Genomic DNA, 12,001 nt, shown 5'->3' with positions numbered 1-12,001 from the left:
TAGTGTTGAAATTGGAGCGCAAGAGGCAGAATATCTTACACTTCAGATGCCACTTAAAAGATGCACACGAGAAGTTGTATATGTTGATACAAAAATGCCAGAGGACAGGACTTCTCTAATTAAGCCATTTACAGACCTGAAAGATTTGCCATCTTCTTCCAAAGACATAGAAATGGATAATGCTCTGAAGCGATACAAAAGAAGACCAAGAACATTGTATCATTTAAGTTACGCAGATTTTGTTTCATGGTATGATATGTTCACAGAAACAAAAAGAGATAAGCCTGGTGTATTGAATGCGGAAAATGAATTACCTGAAGTAGAATACAACAGTGATAAGGATGAGGATGTGTTATTGCCTTAAGAAAGTGAGGATTCTAAAATTGTAAAATTTGTATGTGGAACCAAAGTACGGAAACGTACTTGTCATACAGTAATTTACAATCATGTAACACCTGTTAATCATGACAAAGAAGAACATTTCCGTGAACAAATCATGCTTTACTCATCTTGGCGTAATGAAGAAGATTGGATTAATGGATATGAATCATTGGATATGAATCATACGAGCAAAGTTATCATGCTAAAGAAGAATTGATTAAGTTAAATAAATCTCACAATGAGAAAAAATGACATCTCTTAAGAGGATCTACATGATCTTGAAGTTGAAAATTTGTGCGCAGTTGTCAATCCAGAAGTTCAACATACAGAATCTTTGGACGCAGAAGAAGGTTTCTCAGAGTCATCCATGTATGGTTGCTTTGATCCAGGAGCTGCTTCTTCTGTTGAGGAAGGCTATGATATCGGTGAGGATTTGGGTATAAGTAGAACACGTGACTGCACAGGAAGTCTACCATGTAATGAAATGGGTGATGAACATCAAGCCCTTCTGAAGCATTTCAATCATTTGCGCAATGAAAGCCTAGATAGATTAAAACTGTTGTTATGTGCACCTACAGGTAAAGCTGCCTATAACATTGGAGGGAGCACAATCCTATCGGCATTCTGTATTCTAGCAAATCAGGGTTTTCAATTCAAACCACTTGACATGCAACAACTAAATTCTATGCGAGCTCTTAACAGTGATCTAAAAGTAGTAATCATAGATGAAATTTCTATGGTGGGGAGGCGTATGTTTAATTTTATAAACTTGAGATTACAAGAAATTAAAGGTTGCACTTAACCATTTGGTGAAGTTAGCATTCTTGCAGTAGGTGATCTTTATCAGTTGAAACCATTTCTTGATGCATGGGTTTTTTCTCAGGTTTACCATAATCCAGAGTTGGAGTGTTTGGGCCCAAACTTATGGGAAGATTTTTTCCAGTTTTTTTGAACTGACAGAAATTATGAGGCAGAAGGATGATTGTGATTTTGCTCGACTCTTGAATAGGCTGCGGGAAGGTTTTCATACTGAGGAAGACTAATCTGTATTAGGAAATAGACAAATTGAACACTTGGGTATAAATAGACAAACACTGAAACGTAAGGCCCATTTATTTTGTACACGTGCAGATGTTAGGTCTCATAATGAAATGATACTTTCTGACGTAAATTATTCAGATAAAATAGCAATTGGGGCAATAGACTCTGTGTCTGGAAATATTAATGCTTCCCTTCAAGCTGATATATTATCTAGAATACCTGAAGATCCAAGTAAAACAATGGGCTTGCAGAAGAAACTAGAACTTGGTTTAGGTATGCCTGCAGAGTTGTGTTCAAACATAGACACTACAGGTGGTCTAACAAATAGTGCTTCATGTTATATAAGAAAATTTGACTTCAGGGTTGAAAATTTATGCAGATGTAGTATTGTTTGGGTTGAATTTTATGACAAAACAATTGGAAGCAGCTGGCGAACAAAATACAGACATTTGTATAAAGATGGCGTGTTGATGTCCTGGACCCCAATCCTTGGAATAAGTAGAAGGTTGGCTTATAAATTTTATAAATCTTACCAGATTGTGAGAGGCCAGTTTCCTCTTTATAATTCTGCTGGTAAAACTATACATAAAGCACAAAGTTCAACAATACAAGAGGCTGTGTTGGATTTCGGGTCAAGGAAAACATACCACATTCATTATGTTGGCCTTAGTAGAGTGTCAAATATTTCTGGTGTCTTTATCCAGAATTTCGATTCAGACAAAATAACTGTGTCCTCTAAAGTCAAGTCTGAAATGGAACGCCTTCGAACCCATAAGCAAATTGAAATGTTCCCAAAATCTGGACCTTCATCTGAGGGGATATTAAAACTATGCTTTCAGAATTGTCGATCTTTGAAAAAAACACATTGAGGATGTCAAGCATGAACATACCTTGTTGTCCGCAGATGTTATTGGTTTTGTAGAAACAAGAGTTTCAAACTCTTTTCCTACTGTCAATTTTGAGATGAATGGATTTAGGATGATCTCTTCAAATTATGAGCAAGCACAACATGGGATAAGCATTTACCACAAAAGCAATGTAGATACTGTTTCTGTCACATTTAACACAGTTAATGGAATTGAAAATGGTCTTGTATCAGGAATTGGAAATATTGTTGTCTGCTTTGTATATTGTCCGCCAAAGATGGCTACTGTTCTCAATGTCTCTGCTTTTCCATTGTCAGTTGTTGATATGATTTCAACTTTTTCTTCGGATATGAAACTTTTGTTTATGGGAGATTTCAATTTCGAGTTTAATTAGCATGCATGTGTTGCAAAACTTTTTAAAGACAGACATGGTTTTAGACAATTGATCAATTGTGTTACAGCAGACTATGGAGGTTGTCTAGATCATATTTATACTGACTTGCCGTATCATTGCTTGGGAAAATGTGGAACTTTTGAATCATACTATTTAGACCACAAAGTCTTGTATATAGGGGTCAGAAAACCAGAATAGATTTAATAAGATAAACCAAGATTGTTCAAATTATGATCCCTTTGATCGAATTTTTCATGATCCCACCCTGGGGTCACGGTCACTTGATTTAAAGGCACTTAATCACATTTTGTTTATGTCATTTATCTGTTAAACAGTTTAGTTTCTGATAGTTTGTACTATAAATATAAGTTCATTAGGCACTAGTTTTTGTTATAATTTCTAAATATTTTTTCATGAAACTTGCAACATGGATAGATGGCAATATGGACATTATGCACGTCATTTCATTTTGTTCCTACGTTTAAACTTCTGGTTGCTTTGGCAACAAATAGACTAGAAATACTGCTGAAAATGGTGTTTTTCTGGATCATGCGATAACTTCAAAAGTTCTTAATATTTTTTCATGAAATTTGGAACATGGATAGATGGCAATATGGACATTATGCAAGTTATTTTGTTCCTACGTCAAAAATTCTGGTGGCTATGGAAACAAATTAAAAAAATATTCTGACAATCGTGGAATTTGTGACAATGGTGGCGCCGGTAGGGGAATTTTATTGCTCGGCAATAGTCTTGTTGATTTTGTTTTGAATGTTAAATAATGTCAACAGAGATGAAAATGAAAAATGTGTGCCCGAAAACAACTGGCATGTTCATGACATGCGTAACCCTATAAGTTCTCATTCACATATTCCACGGGTATAATGCTCTCATGACGTTATTTTCATTTTTGAAAATTTGCATTTTTATACAGTTCTGTTTTGAGTGGATTAAAACATTGCAAGGTAAAGATCATTGTTAAGACAGCATTCGACGGGTTCTTACCCAATCTTATAAGTTTATTTATAACTGTTCGCATGGATACGGGTAATTAACCAAAATTCTTCCAAAATTCTTGATTTTGGATTTCACATATTTTGCATAATTTCCTCTGACAAATAGGGACAACAAATAAGTGGATTCTGCTGTAACTATATATCAATCAATATTTTTAATTAGTCGAAGGACACAGTTTTCAGTTAACCACTTTAAAATCCTAAGTGTCCGTCTCATTATTTTATTCTTCTTATAAAATTTTGACATTTATCTGAAATTGCATTTTACTGGTCGGATAATAAAGTCAATTGTATTCACCTCGTGGTTACCGTGGTGTTGTTAAATATATCAACACCAGGAAATGACATAAGATCAAAATAATGTGTTCAATATGTTACATAAATTCTTTTCAGATGGCTTCGATTGAGGAAGTGTTCAAAAACCAGGCATCTGGGCCTTTAGAAAGAGCTCTTAACCTGCTGATAGTTGCCAGAAATCAGCCAACAACATACAACTCTAGCGTTGGAGAAGAAAGACGCAGTTTAACTGTGGCGGCAAGTGGTGGCATGCAGCTGATTAAGGTCATCATCTATGACCAATCCAAATTCATAAAATTTCAAAATAGCACCACTCTGTCTGTAAGAAACTGTATCAGAAAGACTCAGGATGAAGAACAGTCCATAATTATTACTAAGTCAAGCAAAGTATTCATAACGCAGGCCTTGGTCACCCCTGGGAGACATGTCCAGCAGGGTAACCTGCTCATCAATCCGCCTGCAGCTGATGTTTTGCCTATTCAGCAGGCAATAAGGTCGCCACTTAAACAGCGAGTGTCCGTTTGCGGACGGATAGTTCAAGTATATCTCGCTTTAACTTTACCATTTTAAATGGTAGGATTGATTGATAAACTCGGACAATCAATTTGAAAAAAAATACTCATGACTAAAAACTGACATCAATATATTCATCGAAATTTTTTAGAATAAGTTCTACAGCGATGTTGAAACACTTGTACTATATGTAGAACTTGTCAACATAATTTAAATATCAAAAGGTAAAGAGCAACTTCTTTTTCTCTGCATACAGCACCACTTATGACGACACAATTACGTTTAACCTAAATATAACATTTGACTGGTATATAGAGACATATTGTAGTGCCATAAGTGGTGCTTAAAATGTACTTCAATATCTTCCATTGGCATCACGCAGTTTGTTGATGGATTCAACAAACTGATTAATGTGATTAACTGTTGATGTTAAAATATATAACTTCATGAAGAAGAATGGTTATAAGGTAAACAACATTTTGTACATTTAGAAATGCTCTGTATGCTATATGACGACTAAGAATGTGTTCCCATTAACTCTGACATCAAAAGTAAACAGAATTCAGTGGGTTTTTTTTTCAGTTTTGGGGGAAAGGGATTGGGTCCCCTGATGTGGGGAAAATTTGCACGTAAAACGAGAGAAAAGGGGAAATTTCAATGCTTAGCAAGTAGTACAAAATCAAGTTTTAACACTATAATTCATCATACATAAAGAGAAAAAAACATTATTCCAACTATGTTTTCATCACCATGTTTTGTTCATGTTCAAAGATCAACATTTCTTGGCTTTACTGTGAATTATTTAAATGAGGTGTTTATAAAAAAAATTGAATTACACTTCCAAGAGGGAAATTTTTCAAATATTTAAGGGGAGAATATATACTCTTGAGATGGGGAAATGGGGCCGAATAACGCCGAATATTTCATCCAAAACAAAACACCGGAATTCTTGAAGAAGAAAAAAAGTAGTATATAAGAAGAAGGTCCTAGTTTTCAAACTGTTGAACAATTACTGAGAAAAGACTTTGTGTAAAAAATAAAAATGTTTATTCAATTATTGAGTCCGTTGACTCAATGCAAAACTGCTAATGCAAATATGTGCCATGTCGAACAAGAAAGGGTCATTTCATACTTCAGAAACATAAAAAATACTTCTCTCAATTGTCCTTGAATGTTTTAGTACTGAAATATTGAGATGTTTCTGAATTGTACCATATGTAAGCACTTGACATTAGTGCAGTTTATTTGTTTAATGTAGTATTGAGTTATTAAAGGTTTTCACTATTTAAAAGTACATGTTGTGATGTTATGCTTTTCGACAATTGCTTGAAAAATGCCATCAGTATGCCAAATTTCAACTTAATACCATGTATAGAAAAAAAAACATACAGAAAAAAAGATAACTAAAATTATAGAACGCAGGTCCGAGAATAGACAAAGAACTTGATAGCGTAATTTAAGGAAAACATTCACCAAAATGGCTATTTTTCCGAAGATTCAAATTATCATATGATAACTTTTGAAGAAGTTGAGATATTAATGCCCTCCTTCGAAGAAGAGGGGGTATATTGTTTTGCACATGTCGGTCCGTCGGTCGGTCGGTCGGTCCGTCCGTCCGTTCACCAGATGGTTTCCGGATGATAACTCAAGAACGCTTATGCCTAGGATCATGAATCTTCATAGGTACATTGGTCATAACTGGCAGATGACCCCTGTTGATTTTCAGGTCACTAGGTCAAAGGTCAAGGTCACAGGGACTCGAAATAGTAAAATGATTTTCGGATGATAACTCAAGAATGCTTAGGCCTAGGATCATGAAACTTCATAGGTACATTGATCATGACTGGCAGATGACCCGTATTGATTTTCAGGTCACTAGGTCAAAGGTCAAGGTCACAGTGACAAAAAGCGTATTCACACAATGGCTTTCACTACAACTGACAGCCCATATGGGGGGAATGCATGTTTTACAAACAGCCCATGTTTAATAATTCAAACTGATCTGAGCATGATTTTATGAGACCTTTAAGATGGTTTCAACACATTAAAGATTTTTGTGAGTTGAACATTTTATAGAGGTTGCTACATATAGTGATCGGGACCGTCCGTCTTTGTCACACTTTGATTTAGGTTTTCGCATTTGGGTTTCGAAAAATGCTCATAACTGTTATTTCTCTTCACATAGCAACTTGATATTTTGCATGCATGTGTATCTCATGGAGCTGCACATTTTTAGTGGTGCGACATCAAGATCAAGGTCATCCTTCACGATCAAAGGTAAAAAAACATGTATCATTGTGTTTCTGACAAACGAATCTCTTGTTAGTTCAAGTCTTGTTTATACATTCAATAATATCCATAGGGCCCATTATCTTATTAAGTATAAACACACAACAGTAATATCTCTGTAAAACCTGTAGGATAAACGTTTATTTCTCTTTTAAGGAAGAAGACAACAAATCAGTAAAGGTGAAAGGCATAGAAGTTCCCATAAGAACTGTTACCCTTGAAGATAGCACTGCAAAAGCAAAAGTCACCTTGTGGCGTGAGGCGGCGATGACATCCGTCAAAACTGGCGACTATATTGTTGTTACAGATGTTGTAGTTAATATGTACAAAAATGAAACGTCCCTATCCTCTACAGCAAGGACAAGAGTTCAGGTATGTTACTTTTTTACATCTTATTAGTTCGACTCTTCATCAATTTTTTGTCCTCCTACCACTATAGTGGGGGACATATTGGTTTTGCCCTGTCAAGGTCAAGGTAATCCTTCAAGGTCAAAGGCAAAAAAAACTAAATCAAAACCGAACAGAAGGGGACATAGTGTTTCTGACAAACACATTTCTTGTTTAACGTTTAGACTATTAAGCTAAGAAAACCCGAGATATTGTCTTAGCCAGCTCGTCATTGTCTTGTCGTTGTTGTGTCGTGTGGTCCACTGGCGTCGTGCTAAACCTTGACATTTTGCTCTAAAATCAAAGTGCTTCTACCTACATGTACAACTTTGAAACTTCATATGTAGATGCATCTTGATGCGTTCTGCACGCCACACCAATTTTGGGGTCACTAGGTCAAGGGTCACTGTCACCTCCAAATAATTTTTTTTTAATCTGACAAGCTTTCCCAGCCGAGCGAGCAACCCGTTGTGCGGTGCTCTTGTTTCCCTTCTTTATAAAGTACCCGTAAAAGGTACTTTCCCAATTGAAAAAAGCTACAAAATTCCCAATCTGTCTGAATATTTCCCTAAGAGTAGAAAAATTTCATGCATAATGCCTTTTTTTTCAAAAGTTCATTATCTGCAAGTTAATAAATAAAATGAGCACTAACACTGAACATTTCAAGCCAAAATGAATGGAAATCGATATTTGAGTTGATTTGTGCTATTGATACCAAGCAATTAAAATAGTACAAATTTCCCAATTTGAAGATTTCATGACGCGAATTTTCCCAATTTCAGTATTTGTTTTACGCTAATTGTCCCAATTGGTATGGTACATTACTTTTACCAATTGGGATAGAAAAATCACTGTGATCAGTCCATATGTGAAAAGTCTTAGCTATTCTACTCGCCCTATCATCAGCATTACAATGTATACTGCTCATGTTGCATAATGTCAACGTTTTCTTACCAGTGTTGTCATTATGAAAATACTTTTTCCTATTACATGCCTTTTGAACAGCCTAAATATATCAAACATGTTATTAAGTATTTAAATAAGTAAATAGTATGGAAACGTGTTTATTTAATTGAGCCCCTATTTTCGTATAAATACTAAGTGACATAGTACATCACAAACACATTTTTTTTTGTCCCTCAGTCTACTGGGGGACATTGTTTTTGCCCTGTCTGTCTGTTGGTTTGGGTGAAACTGTAACATTGGCTTTAACTTTTGCAATATTGAAAACAGTAACTTGATATTTGGCATCAATGTGTATCTAATGGAGCTGCACATTTTGATTGGTGAAAGGTCATGATCATCCTTCAATGTCAAATATATGGGTCAAAATTGCTAATTTAATGTAAACAATTTTTTCGCAAGTTCAGGGTTTACAGCACGCGATATTCTGCGTCAAATACACTTAAAATGCCAGTCAGGACCTGTCATATTTGCATCCCATGGAATGCACAATGATTTTAACGCATTAGTTCTCTTCATATCGACAAAAAACTTTGAAAGAAAACTGCAGTAACTAATTTTCTACAAGGATGTACTAGTTGTCTCGTTTGTTGATTTATCTACCGATAGTATTATTTCGCACCTGCTGTTGCTAGGTGCAGAATCCCGAATTGAGGTTACGTTGCATTAATGTGAGCTATTTATGTCGGTATGAAAGAAAAATTTCCTGAAGTTATGATAGCTTATTATCTGGCAAGCAAGATTTAAACTATAAATTAATTTATACAATCTTTACTAAAAAAAATAAATAAACTCTTTAATTTTATATGTGTTGTGCTATTGTTTAATATAATATATAACTTTACTTATAGCTAATTGACTTTGACACAGCCAGCATATTTAGCATGCATTCACTGGTTGTAACTCAAATGGTGTGCATTTAAATATCCCCTTTTTCGTTTGCACAAATGTCAAAACAAGATCACCTACTAGCATGCTTTCAAACGAGTTTACACATTATTTCTTGTTTGTTTATATATATATATATATATATATATATATATATATATATATATATATATATATATATATATATATATATATATATATATCTGTTGTATTCACACATAATACAGTATCATGTTTCAATTGTAGTATGCTGAAAACAACAAATTCAGTATTCACAGCAAAAACCATCGAACAATACTTGCTTTGAATAATATGACATGCAAGTGTGAATGACGGGAGTGCTATACTACTTAAATATCACCAAGTTATATTGGGACACCCGTTTTAATTGACAGGACCCCTGAGAATTACTAACTAGAGTCTTAGGAACCCCTTAATTTTGACGTGAATGTTAAACCCTGTAAGTTCTTTCATAAATTTCATATTTGATTTGCATATGTAATCTCATGCATCTGAATGTTTGCAATATTGAATTTGTAAGGTCAACGTCACCCATTAAGGTCTAAGTTCAAGCTCTTCTACAAGCTCAAATACTTCAACGTTGACCAAAACTTTTCAACCATTTAAGATAGCAACTGTATATTTGGCATGCATGTGTATCTCATGGAACTGGACATTTTTATTGGTGACAGGTTAAGGTCATCCTTCAAGGTCAAAGGTTAATTATTTTAGCAAAAGCCATAACTTTTGAACTAATGCAAATAGCACCTTGATATTTGGTTTGTATGTGTAACTCGTGGAGCTGCATACTCCTTAAAATGTTATGTTCAAGGTCATTATGAAAGGTCAAAGGTCAAAATGTGTTATTTCAAATTTGCCAAAACGTTTTATACCACTTGATACAGATACTTTTTATTTAAGATGCATTTGTAACTCATACAGCTTAAGCGTTTATCTATGACATTTTTTATCAGGTTAAAATTGTTTTTAGGAAAATACAACAACATTAAATAATCAATTAATGGCCGAATAAAAGAGATATTGAAGAAAAATCACACAATCTGAGTGAGGGTGAAGTATAAGTAATATCAAACTATAACTGCTTTTATGTCACACCATAAAAACAAGGCGTCAATTAATTAAAGGTTAGACAAGCATTTTCTTTCACATATTTAGGAATCAGATGCTCCCTTACAAGAGAGGCGGATTGTTGTGATCGGGGTCAGTCTGGAAGGCGGAATGGCAGACTTGCTGCTAGATAATGAAGAGATTGGGACAGTGCCTGCTGAACTCTTGATACTTGCACTGCCTAGTGAGACACACGACGTGGAGCAGTTGACGGTAGATGGTCCGGTCATATTTAACCTCAAGCAGAAAAGGAGTGAAATCACCAGTGTGTCTCTTGCTGAGTGATGTGACAGCACAAACTTACCAACAACTTTTAGAACCACTATAACAAGATTCCTATAGCCATTTTACTATTATCTTTAAACCCCCAAAAACAAAGTTTAGGGGGTATATAGGAGTGAGCTTGTCGGTTGGTCTGTCGGTCAGTCTGTCTGTTGGTGTGTATTCAGTGTCCGCTCTCTAATTCAAGTAGTTTTCATCTGTTCTTCACCAAACTTGGTCAGATGTTGTATCTAGATGATATCTAGGTCAAGTTCGTATATTGGTAATGTCGGGTTAAAAACTAGGTCACGGGGTCACTAAGTGCGTTTTAAACATTGAGCTTGTCCACTCTCTAATTCAAGTAGTTTTCACCCGATCTTCACCAAACTTGGTTAGATGTTGTATCTAGATGATGTCTAGGTAAAGTGTGAATATGTGTCATATCGAGTCGAAAACAAGGTCACAGGGTCACTAAGTGCGTTTTAAACATTGAGCATGGTGTCCGTTCTCTAATTCAAGTAGTTTACATCCGATCTTCCCCGCACTTGGTCAAAAGTTGTATCTAGATGTGTTGGTCATGTTCGCACATGGGTCATTTTCGGTCAAAAACTAGGTCACGGGGTCACTTAGTGCATTTTAAAAATGTAGCATGATGTCAACTGTTTTTGTGAAGACAACATGCAAACTATTCTTTGTCAATGCAGCATGTGGGGGTATTCGTCACGTCTGTGGCAAAGCTCTAATTTATGTAAGGCGAAGCTTTCACAATTAATTTGTTGTTACTTTTGGAAGTAAGTGCAAAGTAACTAAAACTCTGTTAACAAAAAAAACAACTTTTGTTTTGAGTTTCAAATTATTACTTAAGCATGCAATTTCCTATGTATGCATTCTTTATGTCTTACTTAGCAAATGCTCTTCTCAGTACTGTTCATATGCATTACATGCCTTCCATGTGTATTCATTTTTAGCTCACCTGAACACTGTGCTCATGGAAAGCTTTTGTGATCGCCTTGTGTCTGTCGTCCATCATGCATAAACATTTGCCTTGTGAACACTATAGAGGCAACTTTTTTTGTTCAATCTTCATGACATTTGATCAGAAGATTGGTTTCAATGATATCTTGATGAGTTCGAAAATAATTATGTTTGCTTGAAAAACAGGGCTGCAAAGGGGCGGGGCATTTTTCCTTATATGGCTGTAGTAAAATCTTGTTAACACTCTAGAGGCAACATTTATTGTCCAATCTATATGAAACTTGGTCCGAAGATTCATCACTATAATATCTCGAACGAGTATAAAGATGATACCGGTTGGTTGAAAAACATGGCCGCTAGGGGCGGGGCATTTTTCCTGATATGCTTATAGTTAAACCTTGTTAACACTCTTTAAGCCACATTTATATTCTGATCTTCATCTCGGATGAGTTCGAAAATGGTTTTGCTTTAAAAACATGGCAACCAGGGGGCAGGGCATTTTTATGTCCCCCACAAAAGTACTGGGGGACATATTATTTTGCCCTGTCTGTTGGTTGGTCTGTTGGTTGGTTTGCGCCAACTTTAACATTTTGCAATAACTT

General features: G+C 35.4%; 1 protein-coding gene across 1 annotated transcript; it reads left to right on the top strand.

Moving 5' to 3' along the window:
• Positions 1–629: 629 nt before the first annotated feature.
• On the top strand, positions 630–10,448 carry LOC127872393 (uncharacterized). The gene is made up of 4 exons (XM_052415722.1): positions 630–806; positions 4,092–4,259; positions 6,954–7,169; positions 10,212–10,448. Exons 1-4 carry the CDS (start codon positions 630–632, stop codon positions 10,446–10,448), a joined length of 798 nt encoding a protein of 265 aa, XP_052271682.1.
• The last annotated feature ends 1,553 nt before the right edge of the window (positions 10,449–12,001 follow it).

Source organism: Dreissena polymorpha, chromosome 3, assembly GCF_020536995.1.
Source record: "Dreissena polymorpha isolate Duluth1 chromosome 3, UMN_Dpol_1.0, whole genome shotgun sequence".
Lineage (NCBI taxonomy): Eukaryota > Metazoa > Mollusca > Bivalvia > Myida > Dreissenidae > Dreissena > Dreissena polymorpha.
The sequence above is the reverse complement of the archived record's forward strand: the minus strand, read 5'-3'. Positions and strand labels throughout refer to the sequence as shown.

Coding starts and splice junctions, on each gene's coding strand:
- LOC127872393 (XM_052415722.1), top strand. CDS start 630: ATGACATCTCTTAAGAGGATCTACATGATCTTGAAGTTGAAAATTTGT. Junction 4,260..6,953: donor GTGGCATGCAGCTGATTAAG/GTCATCATCTAT, acceptor TTCTCTTTTAAG/GAAGAAGACAACAAATCAGT. Junction 7,170..10,211: donor CAGCAAGGACAAGAGTTCAG/GTATGTTACTTT, acceptor TCACATATTTAG/GAATCAGATGCTCCCTTACA.